The sequence below is a fragment of the Hemitrygon akajei genome, chromosome 2, assembly GCF_048418815.1.
Source record: "Hemitrygon akajei chromosome 2, sHemAka1.3, whole genome shotgun sequence".
Lineage (NCBI taxonomy): Eukaryota > Metazoa > Chordata > Chondrichthyes > Myliobatiformes > Dasyatidae > Hemitrygon > Hemitrygon akajei.
The window spans coordinates 147,768,820-147,791,239 of record NC_133125.1 but is presented as its reverse complement, the minus strand read 5'-3'; the positions used below and the strand labels follow the sequence as shown (position 1 = coordinate 147,791,239).

At 47.7% G+C, this 22,420-nt stretch overlaps 1 protein-coding gene across 1 annotated transcript in view; it reads right to left on the bottom strand.

Moving 5' to 3' along the window:
• The window catches only part of LOC140716737 (uncharacterized), a 251,627-nt gene extending 230,030 nt beyond the window's left edge, over positions 1-21,597 (bottom strand). The window contains 1 exon segment of the mRNA XM_073029546.1: positions 21,076-21,597. Coding sequence (XP_072885647.1) covers positions 21,076-21,190 — 115 coding nt within the window. The 5' untranslated portion in view covers positions 21,191-21,597.
• Between the last annotated feature and the right edge of the window lie 823 nt (positions 21,598-22,420).

Below are 22,420 nucleotides of genomic sequence, written 5' to 3'. Positions count from 1 at the left end.
ACCAGGTGAGATTCTCTGTCAGGTGAACACTAAGAAATTTGGTGCTCTTTACGATCTCTACCGAGGAGCCGTTGATGTTCAGCAGGGAGTGGTCGCCCCGTGCCCTCCTGAAGTCAACAACCATCTCTTTTGTTTGTTCACGTTAAGAGACAGGTCGTTTGCTCTGCACCAGTCCGTTAGCCACTGCACCTCCTCTCTGTAAGCTGACTCGTCGTTGGGTGCCAAGGAATTGTGTGGCCCAGCTAACAGAGGTCTTAACAGACATCTTTAATATCTCTTTGCAACAGCCACTGGTGCTGCAGGCTTCAAGGCAGCCACCATCATTCCACTACCCACAAGAGCAATGATAACAGGTCTAAACAAATACCACCCAGTGGCACTGACATCGCAATCATGAAGTGCTTTGAGTGACTGGTAATGGATCTCACTTTCCAGCAACATTGGACCCGTTCCAGTTCACCTGCCAGTCAAACCATTCCACTGATGATGCCATTGCCTCAGCACTCCACTCCGTCCTGCCTCACCTAGAAAACAATACCTGGTACACAGGTTGCTGTCTATTGACTGCAGCTCGATGTTTAACGAGATCATCCATCAGAGGCTGGTAGGTTAACTGTCTTCATTAGAACTCAACACACCTCTCCGTAGCTGGATCTTGGGCTTCTTGATGGAAAGACCCCAATCAATCCAAATTGGCAGCAACATCTCAAGGTCGATCCCACTGAGTAGTGGTGCCCCTCGCCCCCCAGGGCTCTGTGCTCAGTTTGCTGCTGTTCACACTGCTGACTCACAGCTGCACTGCTAGATTCAGCTCAAATCACATCACCAACTTCGCTGATGATGCCACAGTGGTCAGCCTCATCAGCAACAATGGTGAGTCAGCACACAAGGAGGAGGTAGGGAGGCTGTCAAATGGTGTGAGAACAACAACCTGAGTCTTAACATGGACAAGACAAAAGAGATGTGGACTTCAGGAAGGCTCAGGTCGCTGACCTTCCATCACACATCACTGAAACTGCCTTGGAGAGAGTATGAAGAATAAAGTTATTTGCTGTGCACATGGTGGATGATCTAACCTGGACCCACAACTTCTCCTCATTAGTCAAGAAGGCACAGCATCACCTATATTTTCTGAGCAGATTAATGCATTCAAGGCTCTGTGCCCCCATTTTAACAACATTCTACAGGAGCACCGTCGAGAGTGTCCTGTCCAGCTGCATCATTGTGTGATACGGGAGCTGCAGGACATTGAGCCACAAGACAGAGGATCGTAAAACTGCCGAGAGTATCACTGGGTTCTTCCTCTTCCTCCCCACCTCTAATTGTGACATTTACCACAAGCATTGCATACAAGGGGCCTGAAATATTGTTGAGGATCCCTAGACCCACCCCACAATCTCATTAACCCATGATCATCAAGAAGAAAGTGCCAGAGCATCAGGACTAGTACTGCTAAACTGGGTAACAGCTTGTTTCATCAGGTTGTGAATACCCTGCCACCACCAAGGTCTTGTCATTAGTACAGCAAGCTGTTTATTGTTCACCTGTGCTGCACACTACATGCATTTTGAATTTTATTTGATGAACTTATTTGTGCTAATATTTTGTTTTATGTGCTCTGTGTGATATATATTTTGTGGGTGCACCATGGTTCAGAAGAAAGTTGTCTCCTATGGTTACAATGATGACAATAAGTAAGATGACAATAAACATGAACTTGAAATAGCTGCGTCACTGTTGCCACCCAGAGCTTAGACTGTCAGGAAAGCCTCTGCATGATCCATAATATAGAACTGGTGACACTAGCTGGGTTCAATGAAGTCTATGGTGCCTTTCCATTGACCTTATCCTCAATAACCCTTCCCAAGATGTGATTCGCGCAATGGTGCACGAATCATTTTACTATGTCTCGCTGGCCTTGGAACAATATTGTGGGCCACCTTCTTGCTGCCTGTGGAAGTCCTGTAATTCTGCAATTCTCCTCTACAAGCAGGGCTATCAGTTTCTCAGTCCATCTGTCTTCACGTGACACTGTTCTACTGATAAAACACAAGTTCTCACAGCCCAGTAGCTGGGATCTTGCCAGACTGCTCTTGAGGAAACCCATACAACATGTAGCATTCCTCGAGGAAAGTGTCCTTGCTGCAGAAAAGGCTACTGAAATGGTATGAGACAGAAATGGGCAAACAGTAGAGAAGCAGGCACTTTGGTCCACCATGATCATGCCAACCATTTACCTACATTTGGTCGCAGTGGTAGGGTGGGATGGAGACCCTCTGCTGTACAGTTTTACAGCATGGAAACAAGCTCTTCAGCCCAACTCATCCATTCTGACCAAGTTGCCAAAAGGAGTTTGTGCCATTTGCCTGTGCAGCTGTTTGGTTCATCTTCCTCTAAGCCAGCAGTTCCCAACTTTTTTAGGGCATGGACCCCTACCTTTAACCGAGGGGTCCATGGACCCCAGGTTGGGAACCCCTGCTCTAAACCTTCCCTATCAATGTATCTACGCAAATGCCTTTTAAACATTGCTCCTTTGGCAGCTCAATCTATGTACTCACCATGGAAAAGTTGACCCTCTCGTCCTTTTTAAATCTTTCTCCTCTCACTTTAAACCTATGCCTTCTAGTTCTGTATTCCCCTACATTGAGGAAAAGATTGTGACCATCTGCCCTACCTATGCCCCTCATCATTTTAAAAACCTCCAGGTCACCCCTCAGTCTCCTGCACTACATGGAAAGCAGCCACAGCCCATCCAGCCTCCCCTTATGGCACTTCCCAACAGGAGGAAGTGCCATACAAGTGCAATAGATGGCCACTTGAGCTTTATGGAATCTCACACTGCAGACAAGTCCTCATACCACCCTGGCTGCGCTACAGACAGAGGGAAAGGTGGAAAAGGACAAAAAGCAAGCTGCTGGAGAAACTCAACAGGTGGAGCAACATCTCTTGGGGGTGTGGTGGTGGGGGGGGTGGGGGGGGAGGACAGGTACGTATTCCCACTATAACCAGGTTTGATGTTCAGCATAGACTGAAGGACCTGTCTCTAAGATGCACAACTACATAACTCAATGAATGCCCAAGTTTCCATCAGATGCTCCAGTTTCCTCCCACATCCCATGGACAGGATGACAGTAAACTGGCTGCTGTAAGCCAAACCAGTGCCACAGGCAAATGCAAGAGAGTTCCAAGGCACAGGACAATCAGGAAGAAATGGTTAGGGGCTGGCATAGGGTGGATGGACCAAACAGACTACTTCCGCATTGTAATCTCACCCTCGGCACTGCCTCAAAAGGGACACTTATCATCAAAGGTTCCCACCATGGAAATGTCTCATAGACACTTTTGGGAAGGAGGTACAGAAGCCTGAAGTCCACACCACCAGGTTCAAGAATGGCTACCTCCCTTCAACCATTTGATTCTAGAACCAACTGGTACAACACTAATCTCTACAGTTTAGCAACACTGTGACCACTTTGGACACAGTGCACCAAAATCAGTTTTGTTTTTGTCGTTCTCACTGTGTCCTTTCTTGTAAAATTTGTGTATAATTTATTTTTTTAATTCATGTCTTTCTTGGCAAAGCTGCAATATGATGCTATGTGGGTGGGTTGCTGCTATAAGTAAATTTTAAATTGCTCCTGTGCACAATGTACTACACCCAACTTTTATTTTAATAAGAAGCATCTGAGGGAGCAGGGTTGAACTAATCTGTGCTGGGTTTGTGGTGGCCAAAGTCACAGACACAGCATGGCATTAGTATTGATATTCATTCATTACTGTCATTTGTGGCAAGATAGAATGAGAAATGTTTCTTGCATGGTGTTCATATAGATCACATCATTACACAGTCTGCGAGTTGGCCTATGTACAGCTCAAGTGTCTGGGGCAGCTGTTTGCCCCACCATTAAGTCACCTAGTTGGAAAATCACGGATTTTCGGTTCCTGGCTGACAGCTGTCTTCTGGAAGAGCATGGAGCAAGGTATTCACCGCTGACTGAAGTCCCACCAAAACGTAGCAGTCCAGCTGCCAGCAATGAGGAGCAATTATGCAAAGTTGCAGGTCAGGCACAATAACCGACTTTATTTTTGGAAATTGTGCAAAGGCATTCCTGTGCCTTTTCAGGATGCACAGCTCTAAACGACGATAGGTCAGCAGGGGCCGGATTGGACAAGCAAGGCGGCAGATAAAATAACGTCAGTGAAAACTGTACAACAATGAACTCAATTCAGGTTTTCAGCCGGTGAAAGTACTACATCTCCCAGGGAGCCAGCAACCAGTGAATATAAAATACCGCCGTCAGCCAGGAGAGGGCAGACCAATCAAAAAAAAATAGAGGGAGCTCGGTCTATCCTTGGCTGCCCGTCCGCGGAGTGTGTGATGGAGAGGTGTAGCGGGAGCTTCATACTATGTCTGACCAGAGGACTATGTGATGGGACAGTGCGAAGGGAGCTTCGCTTTGTGTCTAACGTCCAGAGTGAGTTTTGGGACAACGTAGAAGAGAGAAATTGCAGCTACTTTCTCCAAACGTACCCAAAGAGACCCACGCCTGACTCCGTCCAAGGGCACTCCAGGTCCAAGCAACGGGTTCAGTGCGCTGGGTACACTGGCAGCGTTAAGACTTGTCCCTTGTTCCGTGAAGGTATCCCGGCCCCCGAGAACGGGTGCTTTCGTCGCTATAGGCCGGGTTGTGTGGAGCAGGAAGGTTTTGTATATCTTTTTTTGGGAGGTGCAAGTTTGGATTAAAGCTGCCTTTCTACCTGTTACTCCCCAACCCCCGCCCTTCCTCAGTCAGCAGGAGGCCCGCCAGCGTCTTTGCTTCGCTGCAGACTAAACTCACACGCCCCGGCTGAGAGGCTGTCATTGTTCCAGAGGAGACGGCCCGCTGCCGGCTGAAAGCTCCCCTTTCTCTGTGGAAGCGCACAGACAGCACACCGCTTCCTGTTGACTGCGGGGAGGGTTGGATCATGCCTGCCGAGCGGCTCCCCAGCTGTAGACAGCTGGCCCGGCTTCACCTCGCCGCCGCTGGCCACACAGTACCACCTTTATACAGAACGTCAGGCAGGCCGTTCCCGCGGGAGCTCCGCGCTAACGGTCTTGGAACAGGCAGGCGGGGGTGGAGGTGGAGGAGGGGGCCGAAAGACTGAAGCCAGAGAGGCATTGGGGCAGTAGGAGAGGGACTAGAGAGAGTGCGGAGTACACACACACACTGAAACCAATGCACAGAGATACTGTATATACGAAAAGCAGAGAGTGCAATCGTTATCAGGGCTGTTTTGTAACTCCAGACTCGAGCTGAGCCTCCAGTGTTGCCAGTTTGGCGTCTCTGCTCGCTCCCTGTTTCCCGGGTGCTCCAGTTTTCTCCCACAGCCCAGGACTGTGCGTCGATGGGTTAGTTGGCCACTGTACAGTGCTACCAGTGAGTGTGTGAGGGTAGGCCCTGAGACAGCAGGATACAGTATGCAAACAGGCTATTCAGCCCATCAACTCTGGGTGAAACTTCAAGCAACTATTTACACTACTCCCACATTAATCCCATTTTATACTGACGGCCCCATCACCTCCTTGCAGATTCTGCCCCTCACCTACACACTGGGGACAATTTACAGTGACCAATCAAACAATGTAGGTGGGAACCATAGCACCCAGAGGAAAGCTGTCACAGAGCCAGCGGTCAAACTCCATACAGACAGTGCTGAGGGTAGTGATCAAACCCAGGTGCTGGGGCTGGGTGGCAGCAGCTCTACCTACTGTTGGAAGGAGATATGACAGCACTGTATACCAGGGATAGACCAGTCAGGGCAGTTGTGGGCCCCTTACAGATCGACGGAGAAACTTATAGTGGGAATTAATAACGGCAGGAGAATCAAACAAAGTTTGTGTGTTCAAACAGGCCCAAACAACCAAGGGTCCAATGAAAACCATAAGACAAAAAAAAAAAGCAGGAGCAGATTTAGAACATTTCCCCCATCAACACAGCAATCATAGATAATATTTTCAGCTCCATTCGAGTCAAAGTCACAGTCAAGTACATGTATGTGTGAGCAGTGAAAAACTCACTTGCAGCATCATCATAGGCACAGAGGATTAGATAAGCTGCATTCACAAGAAAAACATAAATAAAACAAAAGTCATGCAGAATTTTTATGAAAGTTCAATTCAAACAGAAAAGCATCTGTGTCACTGCAAAGAGATCTGACACTACTCTTCTACTTTCTCCCCATAATCTTTAACCCCCTCACCAATCCAGAAACTATCAGTTTCTGCATTAGATACACAGTGACTCGGTGTCCACAGCTGTCAGTGGCAATGAATACCACAGATTCACCACTCCTTGGTAAAGAAATTCCTGCTCATCTCAGTTTTAAATGGATGTCCTTCTATTGTGAGTCTACTCCCTCGGATCCTACTGATGGAAACATCCTCTCTAACCAGGCCTTTCAGAGTCCAGTAGGTTTCAGTGATATCTCCCCTCATACCTTCCGTGCTCCATTGAGTACAAGTCCAGAGACGTCCAACACTACTCACAGGATAACCCTTGCATTCCTGGGATCTTTCTTGTGATCCCCTGCTGGACCCTCTCCAGAACAAGCACATCTTTCCTTGGATATGGGGGCCAGAACTGCTTGCAGTAATATATCTTTACTAATAGTGACTTGGTTTCCTTCCTCACAATAAACACGAAAGGAAAACAAGTCACTGTTAGTAAAGAAGTATTATTGAAGAGATTAGAGGGCCCAAAAGATGATGTACCAGACTTGATAAACTTCATCACAAAGTTTTGAAGCAGATAGCACAGAGATGATATTTGATTATCTCCTTAAGTTATTATAGATTCTACAGACTGGTGGGGAGAAAATATACCCCAATATTTAAGATGAAAGTGAGAGTGTGGATAGGCTGACATTGGTAGTTGGGAAAATACTAGAGTACAGACTAAAAGATGATATTAAGGATGTGCTATGGAGCAGGATGAATATGGATTTGTGAAAACTAAATTATGTGTAACTAATCTATTGCCCTTTGAACTTGGATCTGGTTACAGTAGATTGGAGGTAATCAGTGGATGTGATGTTAGATTATCAGGCAGCTTTTGGTAAGATCCTATGAGGTTGGTGAGCAAGGTGAAAGTACAAAGAATTATAACTCTAACAATCCAAATTCTCATTAATCCCAGGTGTTTGTATTGTACATCAATCTCACATTCTAGGATTTGGCACTTGGCTCACACAATAGTCTGGAGTCCTGAGTGTATTTGGAATTGGGAATACTAGGGGTTAGGAATGTGGCTGGGTATACAAACAAGGTTCAGCGTCTTGCCTATCTCCCACAGACTTTAAACTCACAGGATCACTGGAAAATGTATTACGCTAATGTAGTATTTGTAAAAAAAATAAGTGAGGCAGAAGCGCTGAGGTTTCAACAACATCCAATATCCCGGAAAATATACCCATCCGCCACCATCAAAATCCTGGAGCAGTTGTATTATTGGAGTTTTGCTCGAGCATGCATTGGGAGTGGATGATGGATCAAAAGCAAAGAGTAGGAACAAGTGTCTCCTCCTCAGGTGGACTGCTGTGACTGTGGTGAACTGCATGCAGGGATATTGACCACGTGCTGGCAGAAAGAGTTAGTTCAGGATGGGGATCATCCTTGTCAAAGACAGGATGGACCAAAGCGTTTGTTCCAGAGCTAGAGTGCTCTACGTTTATCCTACGTTCTCTGTTTAGGAGTGGATCAAAAGCCATGAAGAGCTGTGAAGAATTGGGCAGTGATCTCAGTGTAACTTGGCAGGTTGGACCAGAGAGGGTGTTTGAACCGGCAGAGGAGCCTAGGACCAGAGGGCAGAGTCTCAAAGTAGGGAATAGCCCTTGCACTCCTGGGATCTTTCTTGTGATCCCCTGCTGGACCCTGGAGCCCTGAAGCTGGAGAGCCTTTGGAATTCTCTGTCCAGGTGCTGGAGGCTCAACCACTGGGAGCGTTCAAACCAGAGATCGATGGCTTTCTGAACTGTGAAGGAATCAAAGGATATGGAGATAGGGCTGGGAAATGGGGGCCAGTCACATTCTTGTTGAATGATTTAGCAGGGTTGGGGAGGAGTTAGATGGTCTGTTACTGATCACAGTTGTGTCAGTACAAGTACAGATACAATGCTGAAGGCTGTCACACACTAGCACAAGAGGGCATGGACACACGCATACACATATGCACAAGGACACACCTATACACAACATTGAAGAGACACAATCACATGAAAATGCTCGTGTGCAGATAAACAGTTTCACAGAGAGAGAGAGAGTAACACCCAGAGTGAAGGACTCGTGTGCAATTACAAACACACAGACATCAGGAAGATGAGAGTTATACAGCATGGAAACAGGCCCTTTGCCCAACTTGTCCATGTTGTCCACATCTCTGTTGTCCTGCAAGCTGGTCCCAACTGCCTACCTTTGGCTCATGGACCTTCAAACCTTTCCTGTCCATGTAATTATGTAGATGTCCTTTAATTTTTGCTAATGTGCCTGCCTCAACCACTATATCTGGCAGCTCATTGCAAGTACACGTCACTCTTTGCATGAAGAAGCTGCCCTAGATGTCCCTTTTAAATATCTTGCCTCTCAACCTGTGCCATCTTAATTTTAGTACATCCTCACTGGGATAAAGTCTACATGCTTTCCCCTTGCCTAGGCCCCTCACGATCTTATATACCAACATCAGGTCGCCCCTCACTCTCTTGTGTTCCAGAGTATAAGGTCCGAGTCAATGCAAACTCTCCTTTGTAACTCAGGCCCCCAAAATCCAGTCACATCCTGGAGAATTATTTCTGTACTCTTTCTAGATTAATAACATCTCTCTTATTAGAGGGTAACCGAAACTGTATGGCTTCACCGTTACTGAAACGGACACACATAGTCAGGAAACAGAAAGTAGAAAAGAATCGCACTCAGACACAGACAGGCAGACTTAGACAGAAGGACAGACACATAGGCAGAGATGAACACACTCACCCACAGAGGAAGAAACTGTGCCAATGATTCATTTTACTAGACCGAGATAGGACATAGGGTTGAGTGGTGCCACAAAAACAACCTCTCATACAACATCAGTAGAACTAAAGATCTTATTATTGACTTCAGGAAGGGGAACGAAGGTGAACATGTGCCAGCCTATGTCAGGAGAATTAGCAGTGGAGGGAATCAGCAGCTTTACATTACCGGGTATTAGTATATTGGATGAGTTGCCCTGAGCCCAGCACATAGATACAGTCAAAAGGAAAGCATGCTAGCCTCTTTACTTACTTAGGAGGTTTGGATTGTCACCAAATACTCCAACAAATTTCTACAGATGTACCATTAAAAATATCGACTGATTGAACCATGGTCTGCTATGGTATTTTAAAAGCACAGGAACACAAGAAGGTGCAGAGAGTGTGCCCAATACATTATAGGCAGATCCGTCCCCATCACTGGTAGAATCTGTTTCAAGAAGGCAATGTCCATTAACAAAGATGCCCACCATAAAGGTCATACCATCTTCTCACGGTACCGATAGGTAAGAGGTAGAGCAGACTGAAGTCTCACGCCACCAGGGTTAAGAACAGCTACCTTCATTCAGCCATTCAGTCCTTGAAACAAACTGCACAACCCAAGTCTCTACAGTTTAGCAATACGATGATCACTTTGGTCACTTCGCACTAACATGAACTTTGTGTCCTAATGAAGGTTCTTGGCCCAAAACTTTGACTCTTTATCCCTTTCCATGGATGCTGCCTGAGCTGTTGAGTTCCTCTAGCACTTTGTGTGTGTTACTCTGTATTTCCAGCATCTGCATATCTTGAGCTGTTTTTTTAAAATCTTTTATTGTGTTATTTCTGGCAAAAAAAATGTGTATAACTTGTTTAATTAATAATTTTTCTTGTAAGTTATCTTATTCTGAAGCTATATGCCTGTGAATTTCTGCAAGCAAGTTTTTCACTGCAACTGTGCAGATTGTACTTGTGCATATGACAGTAAATTTGAATTTGATATGAAAGAGTCTATTCTGAGTAACCTGTAGCAGAAAGAGGCACCATAGCACTGGGTGAGTGAAAGGTAGGGAAAGAAAGAGTTGCAAATGGTAAATTGAGAGTGTAACAGGAATCGGGCTGACTAGCTGCTGAATAAAGAGGAGTCTCACACAAAACCTTCAAAGCATAGTCTTTAAGACACATGAGGCAGAGACACGGCCACAGAGTGAATTCACAGATATGTTCTCACTATACTGGAACGTGATGAATAGCCTAACCCTGTTCCAAAGGGAACTCTGAAAAACTTTATACTGTCAAGACAAGAAATCATATGCATTAAATCTGGACTTGCACAAATGATTCTGCAAGCTGTTTAAAATAGACCAAAAGAAGAAATATGTGCTAGTTATTTAGTTTATTTTCCTTTTGCAAAATATATTTATGTACTTTAATGAATATAATTGTTTTAGGCTGAATAAACTCCAAACAGTGTTCTCCATCTCAGTGCAGATCATGTCCTCAAAAAAACGTCTATAAACCATAAACCTTCCAACAAAACTAGCTCATCCAGTTGTGAAGATAGTCATGGACCTGCTTCTCCACCTACCCCCACCCCCCCACCAGATGCTGCCTGACCTGAGCATAGCTGGCAATTTCTGCTTCTTATTTTAATGCTGCTTATGAGTGGACAGTGAGCAAAACTAACCTGACCCTTTGAGAGGTGCTTTGATAATAGAAGCACAAAATAGTCCTGATGGGATTGTCCACATGCCTGTTAGCACTTGAAGGACTAAGATAAAGTTGGCATATCTAACGATGTTCTCTGTTACTCTTTATCCTTCTCACACTGTTCTGCAGATGGTAAATGAACAGGCCAAGAACAAAGAACACAGGCCCTTCAGCTCATGTTGTCTGTGCCAATCATAATGCCCATTTAGACGAATCTCACATGGTCCCCATTCCTCCAATTCGCTGCTTGATCCTGTGTCTGTCAAAACACACAGATGAAAGATCAGGCCTTTAACTAAACATAACCCCCTCCTCCACTGGAGCAGAATGCACTGTTCACTGGGAATCTAGAATGCAAAATACTGTTAGCATCCATAGAGAGACAAATGCAACCGCTTTGGCCAAAGGCTTACATAGACAGAGAAAAAGTGGGAGGTGCTTGAGTGGGCTGCTAATGGGGTAGGGTAACAAAGTGAGGGGGCAGGGTCTATGATAGGGTCAAGGGGGTGAGCATTAAAATAACCAAAGATTTATGGATCAAGGCACACAGGGCAGTGATGGAGTGAAAGATGGGTTTAGAGGAGACTTAAATGACACCAGCAGAATCATCAGAGGGAAAATCTCATTGAAAACTTTGGATACTGAAGGGCTTGGATAGAGTGAATGTAGAGAGGATATTTCCACAAGCAGGAGGGTCTAGGATCTGACGGCACAGCCTCAAAATATGAGGATGTCCTTTTAGAACTGAGAAGAATGGTTGTCATTTCCTCGGTAGCTCTGTGGAATCTATTGCCACATACAGCTGTGGAGGCCAAGTCTGTGTATTTAAGACAGAGATTGATAGGTTCCTGATTGGTAAAAGAGTTAAAGGTTATGTGGAGAAGGCAGGAGCATCTGGTTGGAAAAAAGATCAGCCACGATTGAATGGCAGAGTAGACTAAATAGGCCAAATCTGCTCTTATACCTTATGGATTTATGATCACCATCAGTCAGCTGTGTCAATAGAGTCACAGGTAGGGAAACTGGCCCGTTGGCCCTTTGAGTCTGCATTGATGACCAGCCACCCATTTTACTAACTTGTCGGACTGACTCATCTTAACGCATTAGTCGGAATGCAAGGAATGACGAAAATGGAAAAACAAAATGCTGGAGGAATTCAACAGGGTCGACATCTGTAGAGGGAAATAGACATTTATGATTTCAGGTCTCTTCATCGAATTGGTTCCTCCCATAGAGCTGCCCGACCCACCACCATTTTGTTTGTCAGTCTATATTACAGCATCTGCCATCTTTTCTGTGTCTAGGAAACGGGTCATTGCAGCAGGGGTAGTGCGGTAGGATTGCAGTCAGTATAATGCTATAACAGCGCCAGTGGCTGTTTGCAAGGAGTTTGTACGTTCTCCTTGTGACTACACGAACTTCCTCCAAGTGCTCTGGTTTCCTTCCACATTCCAAATGTGCACAATTAGGGTTGGTGAGTTGGGGCCAGAAGTGGCTGCCCAGTTCAATCCTTTCTGATTTGATTTGACATAAATGACGCATTACACTGTATCTACTGTACGTGTGACAACTAAAGCCTATCCTTAAAAAGAGACTGGTAGGCGGGATAATAGCTTCTTAGGGAATTCCTTTGGTACTAGGTTATGCATTTGGTGATTGATATGTTGACAAGAGTAACTAACAATGTAGTGGATTCCAATTAGCCCATCTCTGAGTGGTGAACAAATGCCAATTCTATTTTCTAGGCAAGCTAAAGAAGACAACCTTGAATAGGAGTGGATTAGGCTCCCGGATTCTCTGCCAAGGAATGCCCTCTCCAGACCCCAGAGGTATAGAAGAAACATTATGACGGAGAGAGAATGGGAGTGCCTGAGATGGAATATCATCACCGATCAGATCACAGATGGACAGCTGGGGGTACTCTCTCACAGAAGCTTTTTCTGAGCACAGAGATAAAGTGAAGGATGCATTCATGCATAATACTCCGTCATTTTTGCCAGCAGCAGGGATACCTCAACTCTTTGATAATTTGCCTTTACTGTGGATGAAAATTGTTGTGTCTTTATTTGACAATTTTAAAGAATTGTTGGAACCAAAGTAACACGTCTCAAGTTGTGTGGGAGGTGCTGAATGAAATTCCTGAACTTAAATGTTTTTCCAGGACATTCTGCTTAAATACTTCAAGCACCACTTCAAGAGATTTAGTTACAAAACTGGGGAGACTGAACACTGGATGGCAAAGCAATTTGAGTTTTCCCTCTGAAGTCTGCTTCCTAAACAGTTGAACTGAAATGGTTGCCTGCTTAACCACATGTGTTAGTTGTTTATCAATGTAGATTAACTGAGATTATCACGGTTTCATTCACCCTTTAGAAACCAGTTTTAAAATGTTCCCACATACTTCTTGCTATCTTGTTCTTGTATTTTTACTTCTACATAGATGTGCCCTGATGGATTACAAGCACAAAAGCCGCTGTCTGTGTTAAGCACAAGAATCGTCTGCTAGGGTACAAGTCATGGTGAGAGATGACAACAATCACTGGAAAATTGGATAAGGACAGTTCATATAATCTTCTGACAAAGGAGATATCAAATGAATGCCTATAGTTATGATGACAAAATGTTAATTCCTATCCTAAACCAGTAGGTACAGTATATCTGTAGAGACAAATATCTACACTAAACCACACTGATAGTTCTAATCATTCCTGTACATATAGGAAATGATACCTTGTTGAATCCAGGAATGGTTATTTCCATTTGTCTGAGTTTTGGTCACTAGCTCTGAGCATGAGTGATGAGGACCAGCTCAAGACATTATTGAAGGGAGCTGCACTATGAGCCATGGTGGGTTAAGAAGCGGAGAGCCATCGAAGGGGGCGTTGCATTATATCATTGATGAGTAAGCCATCTGAGTCATCTCAATTAAGATCAGGCTGACCTTGCCCTCCATGATGGGACCTCCCATGTGGTGAAGTTACAGCTTGCTGTGGTCAGTGCTGGAGGTCTACTGCTTGACAGTTATCTTGCCCCCAAGAGCATTGACTATCAAGTGAAATATCTTTGTAAATCAGCTACATTCAGGCTCATATAGTTTGCCACACACTTACCTTCCCACATCACCCACCTAACCAGTCACTTCATGGCCCTGCCCCACCCTCTCCTACATGCCCTGTCCCACCCATTTGCCACACACACACACACACCACCCATCTTCATCACTCCATCTCACACATCATAACCTCACTCCTCCTCATCCTCAGTGATGTGACGGACAAGCCAACTCCTCCCCAACAGGGATATCGCACCCCCTGACCTCCCAGCCAGCATCCATGGCTCCAGCTAACACTGGGACTGTACCCACTGATCTAACCTACCTGTAACCTTACCCACCAGCCCACCCTGTGTCAACAGATTCAACCCACCCGCCCCCCAGCAGGGGAATTACCAGAACCCACATCTACACTCTGCACCAATCCACCCTCCGCTAACTGACCCCAGGATGCCAGTAAGCCACAGCTGGGATGAAACAACGATACCCTTGCTTTGTGCTTTGAGTATTTATCACAAAAATTAACAGACAAATTTATATGTAAAGAGGTGGTAAATTACACCACCTTATAAATAATTATACTCTACCTTTAAGGCATTTATAGTTAAAACTTTCAGAGAAACTGTTGGTCTTAACTCATATATTGCAAATCAGTACAATGTAAATTAATCCTTAATCTATCAGAAATTATTCCACTAGTTTTTTAACCCAGGCCAAGTGGGAAGAGAACCATCTTTTTGGGCTCTGAAGAGTTGGTTGGTTGGTGACATCCGGGGATTATCAGCCTAATCATTTGATTTGAAGACTGGTTTGGATTAACATGCCCATCCCGGACAGGGCTTTATGATGGGACTTGGGGGATGCTTTGTCTATCGTCCAGAGCAAATAGGGACAAGGATCACTAATTAGAATTCATGGGAGAGAGATGGCAGCAATTAGCCTGGCAGCCCTCCCTGTTGAATTTGGGTCAGTCAGCTTTGCACCCACAGGTAAGGGGACATGATTCCCTCAGACAGTTTAAAGTACATCCTTTGTCTCAGCCCGGCATCACAGCTAACCTCTGCTTTGTGCCCAGCTACTCTGGGAGATGGCCTGTTTCTACCTTGCTCCGACACCGTGCATCTATTCCCCCCAGCCGCTGATTTTCCACCCAAAGACTGCGCTGTGTGGGGACAACCGCACAGGATGGCGAAGCCACCCCAGAGCAGGAGAAGCTGAGATCTGCCTGCATACAGTGTCTGTGCTGCAGTCAGTTGTACACTCTCCTGACTTACCCAGGGCACCCTCTGAACCGTCAGCAGCAGTCAGCTGGGAGCCGGGCCAGACTCTTTCCACACACTGTTCATTCATTCCTTCACATACCTATCCACTGTGGCATCAAGGGCCCACTATTTAGCTTTGCGTTCCTTCCTCTCTTACTTCAGATTGCTTTGTTTATTAAGCCACACGTCCCTCCAGCCATTCATACACTGCTTTACAATCCATCCCTCACATCCACATCCACTGACTGGCCTTCCATTTTCCATGGGATTCAGCAGCGTGTTATTTAAAGCATCCACTTTGCTTCTCCTGTTTCCATCGGATACCTTCCCCACCCCCCCAGCCCCCACCCCCAGAGAACCGATCATCAATCACACTCATGTCAAAGAGGCAGCCGTGTCTGTCTCGGAGAGATTTTGCAGCAAAGTCCACAGTGAGTCAGGAAGCAAGCGACATCTGAAGTGGTTGATAACGGAGATTGTCTGGACGTCCAGAGTACTGTGGAACCCGGGTCATCCGGTTTCTCCGCATGTTGGCCTTGCTTGGGTTCAATGTTGCAACGGGGGTTGCCGAGATGTTGTTCACAGGCCAGCATTCCTGGTCGGGACGGGAGCGGACTACCCTTCCCCGCTCCCTCCACAGCTAATCACCTGCACAGACATCCCCAGAGAGGGAGCTTTAGCTTTGCCCTCACTGACCCCGGGAGCACATACCTCTGAAGGTGCAGAACAGAAGGGGTGAGGGAGGGGCAGTTTAATGATACCCCCATCTGAACAATCACCACAACACCACCCTCGCACCCCCACAGCCACCATCCCTCATGCAGACTGCACTGGTCAAGGGATGCAAGCAGCACACGGGCACAGAGCGATACCAGTCAAGGAGCCCAGCCTTCTGCTCCCGCTAGTGTTGTGCCACGTTAGCACTGCTACCTTCCTGGAATGAAAAGAAAGCCCTTTTCAACCACATGGCCTTCAACACATCCCCCTGTGTGTTTGCTTGCTTCACTCCCTCCCTTTCCCCAACCACAGGACTGCACTCTGACTGGTTCCATTCACCTTCACTTCCCAGCCGAATGGGGGCTCACAGAATGCACAGACAAGAGGCCCTTTCATCGAGGGTGCGACATCACACAGCCCCTGTCTACCTCTAGATCTCAGTGTTGAAAGGTGAGAGATTTCTGCTCGGAGGGGAGGGGGATCTTGAAAGCACTCCTTCCCTTTGACACAATAAAAAAGTTACGCCCGTGGGCACTGGGGCCACCCAGATTGAAGGACCTCTTGAAACCTTCTGCTTCTTATCCGGGAAGCCATGTTGGATGACAAGATAACATGGAGGTATGTTATCTCCCTGCTGAAACTCAGCCAACCCACACACCCTTAACCCAGTGACAAGACTAACACACTGGTGCCTGTCCCAATGAAGGCACGGCTTCCCATGGGGACTGTAGAACAGAATGAGGGATGAGGTTCTTTTTGCTATGGGAAGGCTCCCTGTGCTGGGACTAGTGGTTTAGCTCACCCGTTTAACATTCACGCCAAACACAGGGTAGAACAGTAGGCCTGGCAGACATGAAAAGGGTTTCTACATGTAATCACGAATCCACTGCTTTCAAACCAAGGAACCAGGCTAGGCTCCATCCTCTCAAAGTACTAATAATGTGGCACAGCACCCAGAAACATCAGCTGGCACTGGTCCATTCTGTCGTTACCTACAATCCACCAAATGTCCACTCTAAAGCACCCTGCAGCCAATGCACGTGGCCACTGTCGTAACCTGGAACTACAGAAACGATCCTGTGCTGAGATGTCCATTTTGATGTTACCGATTCCAAGTCTCTCTCCAAAAGCTATCAACCTGTAATGCTATATTCCCAATGAGAACCCTGTCTCATTCCAGGATTGACCCCGCCGAGGACAGCCAATGGACTGATAGACTCCAGGTACATCCCAGGTATTGGTTAACTTACGACGAACGCAAGTGTCTTCAGGGTGAAGTACTCGCCCCATCCTCAGGACTTCAGACCCTCATCTCTGACCAAGCTGCTGCTGGGGAACAAGGTTGAATGGTGGCAAAAGGTGCAGGGGTTCCAACGTCAAGCAGTAATTTTCTCTACATCCCCTCCCAACAACTCTCTCAACTCTCTCAAATCTTTGCCTCAGGTCTTCAGACCCCTGAAGATGTGTCAGGCATCATCTGCCAGAGCATATCTGGATGACACTGGTCCAATACCTGCCACAAGAACTGTGGATTTTACAACGATTGATCTTTGCCCCATACCTCAAATTTTGAGAGGGCAAGGGACCCTGTGACAATCAGCAGGACGGCCAGTGTTTTTTTTCCCCTGAGCTTCTGACCTTCTCCTCTGGGCTATAGTGTTGGCAGTGTCTCTCCTGGATTGAGACTTGGGTTTACATTGGGGTGAGCGGGTTAACAGGCTGGTAGCTGAAGGTCTCAAGTCCCTCTCCAGCAATGGACAATGCAGTCCAGTTCTGAGGGGTGCAGCGGTGTTGGAGACTGGTGGGAGAATGGCAGAGCGGCCCTAGCTCATCACCCGCTCACGAGCCAGAACATCTTCAGGAGGTGATGTGCCTCAAGAAGGTGACATCTGTTACTAAGAACCCACAACACCTGGGGCACGTCTTTGTTGTGTTACTGCCATCGGAGAAGGGGAAAAGGAGCCTGAAGATGCATAGGAACAGCATCAATGATTCAGGAACAGCATCTTCCCCTCTGCCATTAGATTTCATAATGGTCCATGAACCTATGAACACTATCTCATTGTTCCTTATTTTGACACTATTTGTTCATTTATGTAATCTATGGTAATTTTATGCAGTTTGTTCTGTACTGCTGCCTCAAAACAACAAAACTTGGAATCATAAGTTAGTGATAATAAATCCGATTCTGCCACCTCCTCTCAGTTATGACTACACCCTCACCACCTCAATACCCCACCACCATCTCTACACTCCAGCCCACCCCTCCATCCCATCAACCCAGAAGCCTCTGCACACTTAAAATTCCACCACTCAAACAACACCCTCTTGCCCACCCTCAGTATTCTAGCCCAATCACCCCAGTAACCCTGACACCCACAACCCTAACACCGCAGCACCACCTCTTCCCCTCTCCAGCTCTGCCAACTCCACTCTCTGTTCCCACAGATTTTCAGCCTTACACGCCATCGCTTGGTTTCTCAAATCCATCCCACCCCGTCCAAATACTCCCAGTCTTAGGGGAAGGGGCTTTTAGAGTGGCAGAGAGTTGTATTGAGCGGCAGGATGAAGTCGGCTGTGCACAGTGTTACCCCCCCCCCCCCCCCACGTTACCACCACATGCCAATTCGGTGGCTTCACATAGAGCGGAGCAGCAGACTGTTCGACTCGAAGCACCGGTGTCAGCCTGTTCCCACAGCTCGGCCAGCGCTCACGCCCAGTCCGAGTTACCGCGTTAGACACCAGCAAGTTCGGGGGAGGTGGGGGTGAGGGAGCACTCCCACTCCCACTGGCCGCCGGGGATCAAGCAACGACTGGCCCGCGAATGCTGGCTCTGCGGGGCAAAGGGGTCCGCGAAGGTGGGGAAGGAGGGAAGTGTTGGAGTGGGGTAATATCCACCCTATTCCGGTCACCCCTTCAGAGTAAAGCAAAAAAAAATGCTGGAAATACTCAGCAGGTCGGACAGCGTCTCCGGAGACAAGCACACGCGCGCTCATACACACAAACACACACAAGATACTGGAATCCAGAGCAACACACATGATGCTGAGAGAACGTCGGCGGGACGCACAGGATCGGCGGAGGGAAACGGACAGTCGAAGTTTCGGGTCGAGACATTTCAGTCCAGAAACATGAGCGGTCCATCCCTCGCACACGGGTGCTCTCTGACCCACTGATTTCCTCCTGCAGATTGTGGGTTCCGTGTATAGAAAGAACCGCTCGCTTGCAGACCCTTCACTCGGATGGGGTCAGAACCCGCTTCCCGCAGACTCTCTCTCCGGTGACCAACAGCATTTCTCCTGAATACTTTTCTGCTTTGAGTTCTGACTTCCTACTAGCTACGGGGTGGTGGAGGGCGGGGGAGGTGTATTTTTTAGATATCTCCCATGGTTTGGATACATATCTAAAGGGAAAGCGTGCACTGTGCTGTGCGAGAGCATCGGTGGCAGGTCTCCAGGCTCTGTGTAGAGACAATGCAGCTTTTATCCGAGTAAATGTTTTGACTGAGTCATTTCTGGTGCACAGGGGGAGGGTGCAGGACACAGACAGCACTCGCTCCCGCACACATGCGTCCTAATTCCATCCCGGTACCCGAGATTTTGATGGGGGAGGGGGGGGGGGGTTGAGATCGCTCTACTTTTTCAGTCCCACACTCGCGTTCCTGCTGAAAAGTGGACGTATAGGCGAGAGGAGGAGGTAGTGAGAGGGGGGGGGAAGGGGGAGGAGCCCGCCCCGTGAGCCTCATTGTTCCTGAGATCTGAGTTGTGCATCGCTGCCACGTTTTCAGACTGAACGCCTTGTCAGGGAATATTCATAGTAACTGCCACACCACAAGATAAAAATACACAGAAGGAAGAGGCAGAGTCAGGTCTGAATGTTAGGACCCTTTTTGAATGCCGCTACGTTTGGCGGTTACGGAACGGGACAACTCGCACCTTAAACCGTCCCGTCCCTGTCAAAGGCTCCGATTGTGTCGGGGCCGGCAGTACTGATGCGGCAGCCAATCCCAGAAAGGCGGACGGATGCAAGTATTGACATCTGTCAGGCCGGGGTCCCAGCCACATTCGGAGTCCAGGAAGGAGGTGAAGCTTGCCCTGGGCGCCGCCATCCTTAGGCAGCACGATTGGCAGTTGGATCGATCCATTCAACTGCGCTCAATTAATTGAAGCATAAGTGTGTGTGTGGTAAATGTGTATCTGATTGTGCGCATGAGAGTGCGTGTGTGACGGTATGTTTCGCTGTGACTGCGTTTGAGAGAGGGGGTGTGTGAGAAAGACGTGCATTTGCCCTTCTGTATAGCAGTGTCTATCTGCTGATTGTTAGAAAGATCACAAAGGGCCAAATGAGGAATTGCTGGTGGTCAATCGTTTGGATCCCTAAATAGTGTAATCCTTCAAAGCATGTTGAAGGGTTGAGACTAAAGCGATCGTTCGTCTCCTGACTGGGCCCAAGTGACACTTACAGGTCTGGAGGAGATGGGATGGTGCTGTCTATATCTGTCCGGCTGGGCTAAACTAGCTGGCTTTAACTAGCCTGGACATCAGCTTCTCGTTGTGGAGCGAATCTCAATTATCGCGCATAACTCTCTTATTTCGCCCTTTCTATTCCTTTCCCAGATTAACGATATATCTTTGATTGGTCGCAAAATCGGGATTAAACTGTGAATTCGATCTAACCGCGTAGTGAGCCGGTACGACCACGGTGCCTGGGAGTATTTTGCGAAGGTGCAGTGTTCAGTCACACCGGTGGCATTCCGAAACCAACAGGTGGCGTCTCCGACACTGTTGGAGCAGCCCACTACCACGTAATTGCCCCCCCCCCCAATTACCACTACCACCACCTCAGCCCGATTTGTGAGCAGAGCCCGTCTGGAACCGCATCCCCAAAAGGCAGCGGCGGCAGGAGTCTCCTGTCCAACCACTTCCAGCTTCCCAGCCGAAACCAGAGGCACTGATAAACAGCCCCGGTCTGATTGACACTTCCACAGCCTGAAGCACTTGCCAGCCGATTCCCAGAACGTAGTTTGGAGCCCCTTCGTCTCCCCTTTCACAATCCTTGGAGTTAACTCTCAAGATCGTCCCAAACTAAAATCTTTTGTAAAAGTTTGACGATTTCTATTAACAAAAGGGTATGGTCTCGTACCCACCACCGTGTGCAAGAGAGTTTCAGAGTCCGCAAATCACTTAATCCCTAAATTGCCTTCCTTTGCCACCTCTCTTTCTTCCCTCCTGACACCTTGCAAAGGGCGGGCGGCACGGAGCATTCTTCACCGCGAACCACGGTTGAGATGAGTTACAAAAGGGCTTCTTACCTGCCCCGATCCCCGTCGATTGCCACAGGACTAATGTCAAAGTTAAAACAGATAAACTTGTGTCCCACATCCAGCTTTTTCTTTTCCTTCGAGAAGGGGAGCTTCGAAAATCCATGGCTGCCCGGCTCCCACGACCAGCGAGAACGGGTCACTTTTTACTGTTCGAAGCAGCAAGTCGAGAGGAGGAGGGGTGGGTGTTGGTGGTGGGCAAGGGGGCGGGGAGGGAGGGGGTGAGGTGAGGGTAGGGGGTGGGAGCGAAGCCTTGCAGTGAGGATCAAAGTGTGAGGAGAGCCCGTCCTGCGGCCAAGCCTAGAGGTCCATGCAGAGCGCTGGCTGGGCGGCGAACTGGTGTTGAGGTGTTTTTGGACGGGGGTACAGGGAGGAGAGAGAGCGAGCCCCTCTGGATCCTTAGATGCCGCTGCCTGGTGCCCGGTCTTCGCTCTGCTGGTTCTGATGTGCGCTGGATGAAACCATGCCCCGTTTCTGCTCCGGCTCCACCGCGCCGCCCGAATGACACACCGGCGCAACTCTGCAGCCCGGTCGCCCCGCTTCGCCGTGCCGCAGCCGGCCAATCGCAACGTGCCGCAAAAACTTTCCGCCAATCGCCGCCGCCCTCCCCTCTCACGGCTACCTGCCGCGCCGCGGTCCGTCACCTGCCCATTGGCTCGAGCTGGAGAAGGGGGCGGGTACGACAAGCTAGTAGGGCGGGGCAACGACCGAAAAGAAGCTCCCAGTGACGTCACTCCGGCTTCTAGCCAATCGGCTGTCCCCGTAAGGGGAGTGGTGAACGAGCGGCGGCAACTTCAACTGGGACGTCCCGGGCATGGAGCACAGGATGGCACTAAAAACACAGTCTCACATACCAAACACACAGACCCATACACCACATATAGTTCCTGCGTACAGACTAACAGCCCAAAGCATGACATCGCACACTAAACACATGATCCCACCACACAGACTTACGCACAATAACAATACCACACACCAAACACATTAAACCCATGGTCCAACACAGACCCATATACTACTTACAGCCAAACATACACAACACATGTCCGCACAGCAAACGCATAGTCCTACAATTGCATGCACACTGATCGCAGTGCCATTCACAAGTATGCATACAAAAAACAATCTCATGCACAGACACATGTGGACTGTACACTAAACACACAATTATACATACAGACCAAGATGTTAAACACACAATCCCATACACACTCCCCCACATTGAACTTAGACACACACACACCAGATACAGTACCACAAACTGACACAGTCATTAATACAGTCCACTAGATAGAACAGCACATGAACACACAGTCCCCTACAAATAATCACA